The 15,659-nt window shown below is 39.8% G+C and overlaps 1 protein-coding gene across 5 annotated transcripts in view; it reads right to left on the reverse strand.

Annotated features, from left to right (window-relative positions):
• The window catches only part of METAP1D (methionyl aminopeptidase type 1D, mitochondrial), an 89,099-nt gene extending 78,115 nt beyond the window's left edge, over window positions 1-10,984 (reverse strand). For 2 of the 5 annotated variants that reach the window (XM_078146971.1, XM_020990965.2), the window contains exon 1: window positions 10,893-10,983. Coding sequence is in view for 1 of the 5 variants with exons in the window: in XM_020990967.1 (XP_020846626.1) it covers window positions 10,893-10,932 (40 nt within the window). In the remaining 4 variants the exon portion in view is untranslated. Of the gene's footprint in view, window positions 1-10,892 lie in introns of all 5 variants that reach the window. The other 3 variants (XR_002325439.2, XM_020990967.1, XM_020990969.2) reach the window with 3 other exon arrangements.
• Between the last annotated feature and the right edge of the window lie 4,675 nt (window positions 10,985-15,659).

The following is a 15,659-nucleotide window of genomic DNA, read 5'->3' on the forward strand; positions in this document are numbered from 1 at the left end:
TAGATCTCAGTTCTAAACTAATTAATTGTGTGACCATGGAGAAGTTCCTTCAGCTGTAGGAGCTGCAATTTCTTCACCTGTAAAATGGAGATAATACTTGTACTACCTACACTCATACAGCTGTTGTGAAAAACATACTTTGTAAATCTTCAAGTGAGCTTTAAAAAAAATACACTGACTTTGAGACAAAGAACATTTTTTACTTAAATGAAAACTGCATTCACGATCACATTCTCCCTCAGACATCTTTTCTTTCTGACTCCCTCTTTTCTATTAATAGTGCCATCATTTCCCCAGGCACCTGGGCTCAAAGCCTCAAGAGTCAATTTTGACTTTTTCTTCTCTTCCTCTTAATTGTAACCAGTTACTAAATTCTGTCTTCTTCAAATTATTGCACACATCTTTCCTGTCCTTTTTATTTTTCCACTGGCACAAGGCTTTATCATTTCACCCTTGAACTACTTCAATAGCCTTATCATTGGTGTCTCTGATTCCTCTCTGATTCTCCAGTCAATCAATTAATCCAGCATACTTGTTCATAGTTTATGTTCATGCTGAAACAGAAAAGTTGCACGGCTGCTTTTTCCTACGAATTCAGGATAGGCAATCTAAGCATAACATCATGGGACCCTCAATCAGTTTTCTCCAGCATCCCTTATTCCCTCCCCCAAAATAAAACACACACACACACACACACACACACACACACACACACACACACACACACACACTTACACCAAAGCACGAGGATAAGCTTTTAGAAGTTACGTTCTACCCAACTTTATAAGCCATTATTACATCTGCTTATTGGTGGATATCCATACACAGTCTCAAACCATTCCCTTCAGAAAGACTGGGTGAGTTCCAGGCCCAAGAATGATACATACTTTCCTCTTAGTCAGAGCATTAAGATTGATTGAAGTTATAGTCCTGATCCCTGGATCAGTAAAGTCTTCTGAAGTCCCAAACTAAGTGGGTAAATTTTCTGGGGTTTTCTATTACATAGGACTAATTCTTCTTTCATTTGGTGCAAATAATTAAGCGTTGCCCATGTAACAATCATTGAAATACTCTTTTTTGTCCCGGGATCATAAATAGGTATCACATATTCAATTACATGAAGGATCACAGGTCAATGAAGCATGGCTGTGTCATCTGTTTCTTTGGTTAAAGTAGCTGCCCTAAGCACTGGCCCTGGATTCAAGATGACCTGAGTTCAAATCCGGCCTCAGACACATAACACTTACTAGCTGTGTGACCCTGGGCAAGTCACTTAACCCCATTACCTAGGGGGGAAAAAAAGTAGCTGCCCCCTTATTTTTCTGCTGAGAACAAGAAGGGGTAGAATCCACATGGCACCATTCATTCTATGATTCTCTACGGTGCTTTATTGTGTTCCCAGACTGACCCTGGCATCTGGCAGCAACTGATGTTAGGCAAGATAAATAAACATTTTTGTACATTTCTCAACTGAAAAGACTATGAAGGTCTTAATGTTATTTGGTTATGTGACACTTAAAGCACAGCAAAAAGTATTTTTTTAACTAAAGTTTATTTACTAAAAATGCAAGGCAAAATATCTTGCATGGAACACAGGCTAAATTTCAAACTTCATCTTTCTTTTCACTTTCTTTCCTCTCTTCTCTCTCTCTCTGCTTTATTTCTAAAGTAAACAATTTCTTCTATTTCTTCTTTTCACTAAGACAATCCTTTTCCAGTTCACATTCAGTTGCAAGATTCCAAGTCCAAGCTCTGGAATTAGGGGTCAAGACTTGAAAGTCACATGGTGATTTTCATGATTAGGTTCACTATACTGATCTTTAGTATTCTCATTGAAAATTAGGCATTGCTTATTTTCTGAAAATAATCAACATACTCTCTAAAAATCATCATTTTATTTTAGGTGACAAATACCACCCAAATAGATAGGCACAAACTATGTTCCAAGTACAAGGTCTGGCAATCCCACTGCATTGAGAATTGAGTGTCTTTCTATAATGCTGATGCCTATTAGTGTTAGCCCCAAATTGCTAAAAGCTCTGAAGGACATTCATTCCTTTCTCATCCTACAATCTTCCACTCCAGCATTATGTACCAATAAGAATTTCCTAAATTCATCTTATAAAATGCTACTTCTATCTACAACAATTTCACTACCATCACTCATCCTTACATACCTTCCCTCTCTCTAATCTTTCCACATTCTTTTAGCAAATGAAGGATAAGAAATAGAACACGCAAAATAGAACTACCCAAGAAACATACTACATAAGAAAAAACAGCTTTCGGTGTAGGACAAGTCAGTCCTCAAAGGCAAGGTCTGCTTTAGCTTTGCCCTTTTTCAACCCTTGTTGCTTTTTCTACCCTTAAAGATATTGTTAAATGTTAACTCATCAGCAAAATTAGCATCCCAGGATGCTCCAGTCTATCTACCACTCAGCTATCAAAATCATCTTCTTTAAGTACAGACCTGACCATGTCACCTCTCTCGTCCATAAATTCCAGTGTCTCTCTGTCACCTTCAGGATCAAATATAAAATCCTGTGTTTATCATTCAAAGCCCAGAGTCCAGTCTTCTTATACCTTCCACCCCCACCCCCACCTCCCATGCTGTTCCTCAAACAAGACACTCTATCTCCTGATTCCCTGCATTTTCTCTAGCTGTCCCCCATGCCGGAAATGCTCTCTGCCCTCACCTCCACCTACTGGTGTCCCTTCAAGTTCAAGCTAAAATCCTACATTTTACAGGAAGCCTTTCCCAATCCCCCTTAATTTTAGTGCCTTCCCTCTATTTATTATTTCAAATTTATCTTGTATACAGCTTGTCTGTACAGAATTGCTTGCATGTTGTCTCCTCCATTAGACTGTGAGTTCCTTCACAGCAATCTTTTGCCTTTCTTTGTATTCCCAAAGGCCTAGCGTAGTGACTGACATACAGTAGATGCTTAATAAAGGTTTACTGACTGATTAGAAGCATCTCAAATTTAATATGTCTAAAAATGGAATTTATTTTCCCCAATACACCCCTCCCAAACCACTCTTCTGAACTTCCTTATTACTGTTTAGGTCAGGACACCACCATCCTCCAGCAATTCAGATTCACAGCCTTGGTGTCATCCTTGATTCCTCACTCTTGCTAACCCCGAATATCTAATCAGTTGCCAAATCTTGTTTCTACCTCCACAACATTTCTTGGACACAATCACTTCCCTCTTATACAGCCTCCACCTAATTAAGACTGTCATCACCTCTCATTAGGACTATTGCAATAGCCTTCTAATTGGTCTCCCTCCAGCTCTTCCCAATCTAAGCCACCCTCCACACAACTGCTAAAGTGATTTTCCTAAATGGCAGGTATGATTATGTTACCCTCCCCCACTCAAAGAACTCTAGTGTTTCCATATTACCTTTAAGATAAAATATAAGCTCTTCTGCTTGGGCACATAGTCCTTATACCCTGGCCCCTTTGTACTGTCTGCCCCCAAGCCTAGAATGCTCTTCTTCTTCACCTCTAATTCCTGGAATCCCTAGGTTCCTTCAAGACTCAGCTCAAACACCACCTAGTGTGGGAAACCCTTCCTGCTCCCTCCAAGTCCTAGTTAGACCCCTTCCAGGGGAATTGGATTTTCATAGATGATGTACATTCTTACATATTTATTTGCATTACAATCTGTCTTTCCCATGGCACTCTTTTTTAAAAATTTATTTTATTTTTTATTTATGAAATAAAACAAGCACTTCCATAATATAGTATAATGAAAAAGATGATTGCACATGAAACTGCAAATCTACTATGTATAACTTGCTATTGCTTTTAATTATACAATACTTATCAGGTAAATTTCTTTTTTTTCTTCGTTCTCCCATCTTCTCCCAGATAACCACCATTAGACACAAATAGGTATATGTGTGTAAAATTATTCTACACATATTTCTATTTATCAGTTCTTTCTCTGGATGCAGATAGATTGTGTCTTTCTTCGTATGTCCTTTATAGTTAATTTGGGCATTTAAAATAGTCAAAATAACTTATTCACTCAAAGTCGTTCTTAAAACAATATTGCTGTTACTTCATACAATGTTCTCTTGGTTCTGCTCATTTCACTCTTCATTATTTTGTGTAAGTCTTTCCACGTTTATCTAAGATCATTGAGTTCATCATTTCTTTTAGCACAGCAATATGCCATCACAATCATATGCTATGACTTGTTTAGCCGTTCCCCAATTGATGGTGATCCCTGCAATTTCTAGTTCTTTGCCACCACAAAGAGAACTGCTGTAAACATTTTAGAACATACAAGTTCTTTTCTTTTTCCCTAATAATCTTTGGAAATAGACTTAGTAGTGATATCACATTACACTCTTCAGTTCCTTGAGGGCAGGGACAGTTTTATGTTTGTCCTATCACCAACTCTTAGCATAGGGCCCGGCACACAAAACAGCCGGCTTAAGAAATGCCTGTTGATTGATTGATTGGCTGACTAGCATTAGCCTCATGGGCTAACTCTATTACAGAAGGCACAGAGGTGTATGAGTTGGTTTCAGGGACGTGATTTAACTCAAAGTACATCTGAATTTGTATAAGCATAGGTCATGTCAGATTAGGGTTCTCCTCAATAAAAGACCATGATTATGCTACATTCTTATTACCTGTCTTTCAACAGAAGTATACATAACATATATATCACACCTTATTAAAACTAGCCTCATACTGTCAGGCAATTAGAATCAACCCTAGTGGAAGAGAACACCAGCACAAATTATCCAAAACAACAGATAATTCCAGAAGCAGCGTGGTTATTAGAAAGACTGCTGGATTTGAAGTCAAGATCTGAGCCTGAATTCTGGCTTAGGTACTTACTAGCTATGTGACCCTGAAAAAGCCTTTTATGAGCCTGCTTCCCTTCCACAAATTGGTGATAATGATACCTACAATACCTACCTTTCAGGCTTCCTGCGAGGAAAGCATTCTGGATCTTAAAGTGTTACATAAATGTGAATTTTTATTATTATTTTATCTGACACTGCACTACATAATTTACAGTTCTGCAGCAGATTTGCTTTCCTGACTATGCCTAGGTTAGCCTAATGTTAAAGTTAGTTTGACTTCACTGAGGACACACTGACAGGCAGAGGAAAGAATTGTCAAATAGCATGCTGCTGGGCAAGGCGAAGACAGGCTGGAAGTCTGCCAGAAATAATGAACAAACTAGATTACTGACAGTTCATAGGATCATGGATCTATCCTAGAACAGAAGCCATCTAGCCATACCCCCTCATTTTACAGATGAGGAAATGAGGATACAGGAAGATTAGCTAACTTACCCAAGGTCACAAGGGCATTACGGGTGGGATTTGAACCCAAGGACCCTGACTCCACACTAAGTTCTTTCCAACACTCCACTCCCCTACTCTGACCTCTTCCCATTAATATATCCTCTCTTCACCTCAATGAGAGAGATTCATTATTCTATATACTCCAGATCAATTAATTCCTAACAATGTTATCTGAGCAATTCAATTCAATAAGAATTTAGTTAACATCTGTAATGTACTGGACACTGGGAGATACAAAGACAAAAGTGAGATTGACTTTGCCCTCAAGGAGCTTACATTCTGCTAGCATCATGGGGAGTCACAAACTTTACCTTAATTCCTAAGCAGTCATCTGCTTTTCTGAGACTCTCTAGACAACCCCAAATGTGTCATCATCAGAGCTTTCAAAAATTTAAAATCACTGTCCCCTGCAAAGAGAAGTCAGTGTTTCTCTTTCTCCTTTAAGATCTACAAATGGGGCTGAGGAGAATTAGACATGACTGAAGCTACTCAATAACAACCAAGCAACCAGAACTATATGGGAAGTTAAGTGGTGTAGGGGATAGAGCACCAGGCCTGGAGGCACTGAGTTCAAATTTGACCTCAGACACGTACTAGCTGTGTCATCCTGGGCAAGTCACTTACCCTTGTTTGCCTCAGTTTCCTCACCTGTGAAATGAGCTGGAGAAGGAAATGGTAAACCACTCCAATATCTTCGCTAAGAAAACCCCAAATGGGGTCACAAAGAATTGGACATGACTGAAATGACTTAACAACAACCAGAGCTATGCCACAAAATTCCCTGGACCCTCTTCACTCCCAATTCAATTTAGTGCCTGAATTTCATCCCTTCCCTAAAATCCTTTATATCATGTTATCCCTTATATCACGCTAAACCACACTATAAAATGCTAGTTATTATTATCATTCCCCTAGCCTTATAAGAGGTGCCTATATCTTGTTTGTCCAGTTGTTATCTCATTCAGTCAGCAATTTCTACTTCCCTCTATTTCCTTTCTATTTTTATTTTTACAAGTTAAAAGCTGGAGAAAATCTTTGAGTCCTCCTTTTACAAATGAGAAAACTGAGGCCTATGAAAGTAGACTGATTTGTCCATAGTCACATAACTAATAAGCAGCAGAGCTAGAATCTGAACCCAGGTCCTTTGACTCCCGACCCACTGCTTTTCCTACTGTTCCATGCCGTATTCTAACACTAAATTTCTGGTCTGGGTCTTGCCTGGACTATAACATAACATTTTATGTTTGTAAAGTATAATTTACATATACTTTGTATATAACTTATATTTGTAAAGTATATAATACTTTGAAGTATTGAAAATATTTTTAAATTTAAGATCTAACTTGATCTTCACAGCAACCCTATATGATAGATATATCAGGAATAATTAGTTACTTGACAGATGAGGAAACAGAGAACTGATTTTCTCATAGTAATATAGTCAATCTGGAAAAAAGAATCTAGGCCTCTTCACTTCTGGTCCAAGACAATCTGGTCCAGATACCACTTACCATTACCTTTAAGTCAGCCTTCATTTCTCTTGTTCATCTCCCCTCCAACCAATTTAGAAGAATATCTAAATAACAACTGTATATAGCACTTTAAAGTATTAAAAAAAAACACTTTCTTTATAATAACCCTGAGAGGTAGTTAATACAAGTCATATTGTACTCATTTTATGGAACTGGAACCTGAGTTCTTGAAGGATTAAGTGACTTGACTGTGGTGGTAATCATCAATTAATAGATCAATCAACAAACAAGAAGTTATTAAACACATATTATGTGCCAGGCAGCAGGGACAAAAAGACAAATGTGAAAGTCTCTGTTCCTAAGAAGTTTACAATCTAGCTGAAGATGGCAACATACAAATATTTTGGAGTTGTCGGTCAGTCATGTCTGACTCTTTGTGATCCCATTTGGAGTTTTCTTGGCAAAGATACTGGAGTGGTTTGCCATTTCCTTCTACAACTCATTTTACAGGAGGCAAACAGTGTTAAGTGACTTGCCCAGGGTCACACAGCTAGTAAGAGTCTGAGACCAGATTTGAAGTCAGGAAGATAAGTCTTCATGATTCCAGGCCTGGCACCACTTCTCTGCCCTGTGTACAAAGTAGATAAACTAGATACAAGATAATTGGGGGAAGTGATTAAGGAACTAGTACCTGGGCACTCTGAAGAATGAAAAGGATCATGTAGAAAGTGGTATTTGAGTTAAGTTGTGAATGAAAGGAAGGATTCTAAGAGGCAAAAGTCAGAGGGTAGTGCATTACAGGTATTCAGGACTGACAATGGGAGAGAAAATGTTGTATATGAGAAGCAAAAAGGCTAATATGGCTAGACTGTAGTACATATGAAGAAGAGTAGTATAATATGGCTGGAAACGTAAGAAGAGGCCAGGTAAGGAAGAGCTTTAAAAGCCAAACAGAGGAGTTTTACATTTGATCCTGGAACTGAAGTTTAGTGAATAGAGGAATGACATGTTCAAACCTCTGCTTTAGGAAAAATCACTTTGGCAGGTAGGTGGAGGATGTATCAGAGTGAAGAGGTTAGAAGCAGGGAGATCAATCGGAGGCCATTGCAAGAATGTAGGAGATCAGTGATGAGGACCTGAACTATGGTTGTCACTATGTGGGTGAGTATAGGACAACGAACCCAGATTAAAATCTAGCTCTCCTAACTTTAAATACTTTCCACTATCAATCTCTCACATTCTTTTTCCTAATTCGTCTGCTGCTACACCCTGCAGACCCCTGGGGACTGCTTTGTGATCTGCCAAAATAGTCTAAAGGGCAGCTAAGCAGTACGTGGATAGAGCCCTGGGTCTGGAGTCAGGAAGACCTGAGTTCAAATTCGATCTCAGACACTTACTAGCTGTGTGACCTTGGGCAAGCCACTTAACCCTGTTTGTCTCAGTTCCTCATCTATAAAATGAATTGGAGAAGGAAACAGCAAACCACTCCAGTATCTTTGCCAAGAAAACCCCAAATTGGGTCACCAAGAGTCAGCGCCCTAGGCCTTGTCATCAGTCTTACCACTGAAACCTAAGGACCTCCGGGACTTTCTATCTGCCCTACAGATGGTCCCTCCTACATGTATTGTCTCCTCTGACTAGAACGTGAGCTCCCTGAGAGTAAGAACTGTCTCTGTTTTTTAACTTGTATCCCCAGCACTTGAGAAGCAGCATGGTTTGAGCTGGGCTCAAGGCTAGGAAGTCCTGCTTCCAGGGTTTAAATTCTGCTCCTGACACATTTAAGTCCCTAACACTTTCGAAGCCTATAAGCTATAGAGAAGGTGCACTGATAGAAGTTTCCTTATCCAGGTCATCCCTGCACCAATGAAAGCCCAGACCCAGTCCTGATCCCCAGCACTTCCCCAGCACAAACAAAGGGCTTGACACTTTTTCATTCACTCTTTAAAAAACTCCAATGGCTCCTCATAGACCTCTGTAGCAAATCTGCATTCCTTACTCTGAAGTCTGAAGAGGGATCCCTTCAACCAGTCTCCTCCAATTTATCTCTTCATTTGTATATACACTGCTGCAATATTTCCTGTCTTCTCTGTCCAGTTGTTCCCCGGCGTAAAGTGCCACATTCCCCGCACTTGGAACAACATTACTTGTCTCCAAAACCTAGGAAGCTAATATAATTCTAACAGATTTCTCTGATTAAGAAGAATAAGGATATATACCTCACTCCCATGCAAACCTTCTAAAATCCATTTAATAGCATTTAGAGTAGAAAGTTCAACTCTAAATGAGGCACACAAACGTGAACATATATTCAGTAAATGAGAGAGTAAGTACTGGAACCCAAGATCTTTCTATTAAATGGCTGCTGAATAAATATCCATAAGTTCTTGAAACCTAGGATAGCCTGATCTTGGTGGGTGACAGGAGCATGACCACAGGAGTAGAACAGGTCATACAGAGAGCTTAGAATCAGAGCTGGTGGGGACCTTAGAACTCATCTAGTCTACATCTCTCATTTTACAAATAAAAAGCCTGGTGCCAAGACATTAAGGCACTCACTCAAATTCACAAATCTCAAACTGGACATCCCATAAATATCTTAAACTCAACATGGCCATAACTGAACTTATTATCTCCACCCCACCCTCAAACTTTTCCCTCTCCCTAAGTTTCTTATCTCCCTACCTTTACATCTCTCCTCTATATTCCTTTCTTTCCTCTGACATTGCTACTACTCTGATATAGTCCCTCATCATCTCATTCTTGGACTATTTCAGTAGTCTTCTAATTAGTCTCCGTGCCTCAAGTCTTTCCCCACTCCAGTCCATCCTCCACTCAGCTCTCAAATTAATTTCCCTAAAGCATAGTATATCTGAATATGTCACACACACTTTCTACCATGCCCCCTTCCCCAAGTAAATATACTCTAGTGGTTCCTATTATCTCCAGGTTTAAATATAAGAAAAAATTCCCATTTGCCATTTCAAAACCCTTCATAACCAGCCCCTACACCTCTCTTCCCATCTTCTTACATCTTACTCCCTACCATGTACTCTGAAATCCAGTGACACCTGCTACTCCTCTCACTCTGCATTTGGCCTAGCTGACTCCCTGTGTTTGGAATGTTCTCTCCTCATTCTCCACCTCCTGCTATTCCCCTTAATTCTAGGGTCATTCTTCTGTTGTTTACTTTTTTTTTTGGCTAGGCAACGGGGCTAAGTGACCTGCCCTGGGTCACACAGCTAGTAAGCATTACGTGTCTGAGACCAGATTTGAACTCAGGTACTCCTGAATTCAGGGCCAGTGCTCTATCCACTGTGCCACCTAGCTGCCCCTGTTTATTTCCAACTTATCCTATACATATCTTGTTTGTAGATAGTTGCTTGTCTGCTGTCTCCTCATTACACTATGAGCTCCTTGAAAGTAGGGACTAGTTTTTGCCTCTCTTTGTCCCCCAAGAGCTTAGGGTAGTAGAGGCAAGATTTGAACCCAGGTCCTCTACCTGGAGTCTAAATCCAGCACCTCTTCCACTCTATGTATTCCTCTTATCTTTGAGGATGCAATCTCTGAAGCAGCATTTCCCCAAGTCTTAGCATATAATTAAGGGGGGGGGGAACAATAAAGGAAATTTACACTGAATCTGAAGTAGTAGTAACTGCTGACAAGTTGATGAGATTCGGGGGAGAGGGGGATATGGAAGACAGAGGGAAAGGGAGAGGAGTTGGGGGAGAAAGGGGGAGGAAGAAGGGGAGGGATAGGAGAGGAGGAAGAAGAGAGGGAGGGAGACAGAAAAGGGGGAGAGAGGGAGACAGAGGGAGAGAAAAGGAGGGAAGGAGAGAGAGAGACAGAGACAGAGAAAGTAAGGCGTGACCTTGCCAGGATGCAGGTGTGTAAATACGTCTATAAGTCCTGGTGAATCTGAGTGTCAACTTGTAACTCGTGCGAGTGCACGTGCGCTCGCTGTCTAGGGCACCGACATGTCCGGAGTGCGTGTGTGAGTGTTTCGGTGAGTGTGAGTATGGTGTGTGTGTGCGCGCGCGTGTGTCTGTGTGCACACACGCACTTCAGTCCGTCCCAGGTTCTTACCTCTACTGAGGACCAGGTGGACACCTCTGGGCGCCGCCATGTTGGGGAGGTCACGTGGTCAGGAGCCACCTTTCCCCTCCCCTCCCCTCCCCCTCCTTCCACTGCCCCCGCTGCCTTACTCCGACTGCTTGTGGCGCTCCTAATGACTTGGGAGAGGGGGTGGGGAGAAACTGTAGTGGAGTCGAACGGAGGAGCAGCGCGCGTGCGCGCGGAGTGACTGACTGCGGGAGCTCTGGCCCTGGAGCACCCCGGAGCCTGGAGGAGAAGCCGACCTAGGCGACCCGCAGCGGCAGCGGCCGCTGCAGCCTCCCGGGCTCCTCCACCCGCTCCTCCCACGGCGCCCCCCTCCCGCCCCCGCGCTCACTAGCGGGTGAGATGCTGGAAGACTGTCAGGTAAGGGTTGCAGCAATATTTTTGGCATCGCTTTGGTGCATGAAAATGTGAAGCCGGCAAGATTTTGGGAGGAAAAAAAAATACAACCATCAGCCGGTCTTAGAATAAACAGCTTCTGTCACTTTTTTTTTTCTTTTGCAAATTATTTTCCGTGTCGGAGCTTCGGGGTCAAGTCTTTTTCGAAGTCATCATCAGCCGCTGCTCCATTGCTCTGTTTCCCCAGAGCATCCCGATCACCACCTTGCTACTCAGCAAGACAGGGAGGACCCGTGTGGCTAATGAAATTAACCCCATACACTGGGTCATTCGTGAGCAGGGAATTTTCTCCTTTTTTCAGTGATAACCTTTGCCATGACAATTTCTGAATCCTGAGTTGCCCTCTTAAGAAACAGTAGAAGAATCAGAAATGAGATGTGGAAAGATCATTGGATTTGGAGTCTGTTACCTTGGACGAGTTACTTAATCCTTCAGGCTACTAGTTTCCTCATCTGTGGAATGGGTATAATAACAATACTTGCCCTACTCACCTTCCAGGTTACAGTGAGAAAATCAGGCTGCAAAACTTAAAGCAAAACAAACAAAGCAAAAACAACCAATAACCCTACAGCGCTACATAAATGTGAGATGTCTCTAAAATAACTTCCAACTTTAAATCCAAAGATTCTAGGAAATAGAGGTGGGTTCCAGGCAATTTCACTGCATATAGATAGGGAGCAGAGAAGGCTAACTGGTCTCCATCACATTGAGGTACGAATGCCCTATCCCACCTCAAGAATAGCCATTTGTTTGAATTGCATTATCTTGTTTGACCTAGTCTAGTGCCCCATCACTCTTTGGGCCAGTCTAGATTTCCATCATCACAATGAACCCTGCATAACATCATCCAACCAAAGCTCCAGAAGTAAACTTGCCTTTTTAAAAGTCGTGGCAATGCAGTAAGGGTCATTGTTCAATTTGCATGATGTCTTATGATATGAATCTTTGATTTAAGGAAAATTAAGTATGATAGCTCACCAGAGGGAAGATACTAAATAGTTTTATTTTTGAAAACCAAATTATGTGCTTTTGAGGATAACCTTCAAAGATAAAGGTGGAGCATGGTTCTGATTTCTTTCTGAATGAAGGAAAATGAGATGTACAGGTTTTCCCTCAAAAATAGATAAAATCCTTTGTTATGTCATGAGAGGCTCTGTTTTTCCAAACTTGAACATTCACTAGGGCAGGAATTCTTAACCTTTTTGTGTATCATCAGTTCCTTTTTGCAGCCTGGTAAAGCCTATGGGGCCCTTCTCAGAATACGGTTTTTAAATAATTGAAAAAAATGCTAAATTTCAGTTAGAAGTTAGCAAAGATAAAGGTGTAATTTTTAAAATTTTTTAATTTTTTTAAGGATGACCTGTTAAGACCCCTTGCTCTAGTGAAAAGAACATCTGAGTCACTTGAAGACTTTCCTAAGCAGCCCATGCTTCTTACTCAAGTGCAGTGGGAAGGGTAGGAAAGCTGTTTAAGTACATGAAAGACATAGTAGTATTGGGGGGGGGGGGGGGGGGGTGAGACAAGGAAACTATATAGACCCTAGCTGAATGACAAAAACCATTGACATGGAAAATATATTCCTCTGATTCAGCTAATTGACTATCCAAACAAAATATACTATCTTTCAATGCTGTTAGAAGATAAAATAACAATCATAATCTATAATTTTAGTACAGCTTTAGGGTTTACAAAGTGCTTTGAAGAGCAACCTGTTAAATGGTACTTATTTAACCATGTACTGTGTACCATGAAATAGAAGAATCATGGAACTTCAGAGATGGGTAGAGACCCCAGAGGTCATTTAGTTCAATTCTCTTACAGATAAGGAAATTGATTCACAGGAATGTGAAAAGATTTGCCTAGGGTCCCCCAGCTAGTGAGTGGCAGAGTTGATGTCTAAGACCCAGATCCCTTGATTTTCTGTGCAGTGTTCTTCTATCATATAGTGGGAAGGAACTTTAATTATCCAGATTCAACTGGCAATAAACCAGTTACAAACTGATACAAGTGGTGTCTCATCCAAAGACCTTAGATCTAATTTTCATCCTGCTATATCCTTCTGGCCTTAGAAAGACTTGGAAGTCATGGATTTAATCTTCTAAAGGCATTAATTTACATTAAAGTATGTATGTAGGATAAAGGGAGCAGCTAGACTGCTAAAGAATCTCTCAAGTCCTTTCATTCCATGAGTTTGAGTAATAGAGAGCATTTGAGTGGAAACTGATAGATTTAGGGGTCTGTTCTAAGTTCTACCATTTATTTGCTGAGTAGCCAGTAGCACTAAGTTACTTCTCTACCTCTGTGATGTGGGAATTAATCATACTATAAAACTGCATTATTTTGGAAGTAACAATAATTCAGACACTGTATATGTGGTTGTTATTGAGTAAAACTGTTTGAAACAATTTCTTCCTCTGCAGATTTTCAGGGTCTTGCAAGGGGAATCCAATCTAAAATAAGTAACTTTTTCAAACCAAAGGCTAAAGAAATAATGGCTCCTCCAACGCGCCTTCAGCTACTGCTTTCAAATAGTTCATTCTTGTTAAAAGATGTTCATTCTTGATTCGGTATGGTTTTTTTAGTGTTATTTTGAATCATTATTTTTAAATTAACTAGGTTTTTCATTAACTTAGTAGCAACAATTCATATTGGGTAGGAATATGTAAAATGTTTTATAAAATGTATTGTATTTGATAGCAACAAAACTGCTTTTATGAAATATATTCTCACCCTTCACTAAGTAAAATCGGCCCTTTCTTCTCACCTCCCACCACACTATTTATTATATGTGGCTGTACCCCACTTTTCATAATACATGTGTTCCTGAAAAGTATAAAAACTGAACTTTTATATATTCATTCACATCCAAAATGCAAGAGAGCCTAGTACTTCTCAAGGAATTCTCAGGCAAATCTTTTTGTAAAGTAAATAATGCTTTTGTGATGCTAATAACCACCTCCTAATTAATGTATTATAAATTTGGATTTTTTAATAGGCTAGTTTTTTTTTCATGGAACACATCTGTACTTTTTTTTTTCCCAACTGAGACAAAGGTGCTTTGAAATCCTTAGATGAAAAATGTTACATAGATATGCATTACAGTTTAATTAGAAATAATGTTGTATTTCCTGCTGGAAAGAAAGCAGGATCAGATGGCCCCTCAAGGAAACTGGGAAAATGCTAGTGGCCTGGCAACCTGAGCAGCTTTTAAAGACTTGTCCAAGGCTAAGGTTGCTTCAGTTTTAGCTCTGGGCCCCAGCTCTCAGTTTTGCTATTTGATCCTGAAAATCAGTATTTTAACTAAATAAGATATAATAAATCATTCAGTATTATACTCTGTGACCTGAAAGAACATTTCCAGTCCTCTGTTAATTTAATCATGCCAACTTAATTTTTGTGCAAGTAGTTGTGAGAACTTCCCATAATTTTTGCCTTTCTGATTCAGTTGTTTCATGAATTTCACCATCAAAAAAGGTATTTTTATCCTTTTTTTTCCATTTAATTCCACTTCAAAAAATTAGTGCAAAAGTAGATTTAATGAATCTTTATGATGCCCTAAATGTAGATGTAACTTTTTGGTCAAAATATTTTTCTTTTGGGGGAGGGAGGCTAGATAATTATGTTGTTGAGGTTTTTTGTTTGTTGAAGCGAAGGAAATGAAAGCAAAATAAAGATATATTTGATTTGTAGCACATCCTCCAACTCTAGTTTACCAGATTTCTATTTGAAAGTCATTTGGTAAACAATAACTCTTAGAGTAACACTCATTCTCTTAGCTTGCTTTGAAAACAGTGTCTTTACCCTATTTAGGACTTTCTGTTCCTCAAGACATGCCATCTGCTGACTCCCTGAATTTTCACTGGCTGTCCCCCATGTCTGGAATTTTCTCCACCCTCATCTCTTCCCCACGGCTTCCCTGTCTTCCTTCAAGTCCAAGATTAAAATCCCACCTTCTGCCGGAAATCTTTCTTAATCCCCCTTAATTCTCATGCCTTCCCTTTGTTGATTAGTTGCAATTTATTCTGTGTATATATCTTGTTTGTACATAGTGGTTTCCATGTTTTCTCCCACATTAGACTTGACAGCAGGGACTTATTTATTTATTTGTTTGTTTGTTTGTTTGTTTGTTTATTTTGCCTTTGTTGTATCCCCAGTACCTGGCACATAGTAGGTGCTTGATAAATGGTTAGTGATTGTGTTCCCCTAGGTAACTCCTAATTTGGTCATCACTGTGTGGCCATAATGGGAAATCATTTTAGTTGAGAGGAACGTTAGATTTTCTTTATGTATTGAAATACCTGCAACAGTTTAATTGGTTGCTATAATTTTGGATTATTT

Source organism: Phascolarctos cinereus, unplaced genomic scaffold (genome assembly GCF_003287225.1).
Source record: "Phascolarctos cinereus isolate Bilbo 61053 unplaced genomic scaffold, phaCin_HiC Scaffold_726;HRSCAF=1367, whole genome shotgun sequence".
NCBI lineage: Eukaryota > Metazoa > Chordata > Mammalia > Diprotodontia > Phascolarctidae > Phascolarctos > Phascolarctos cinereus.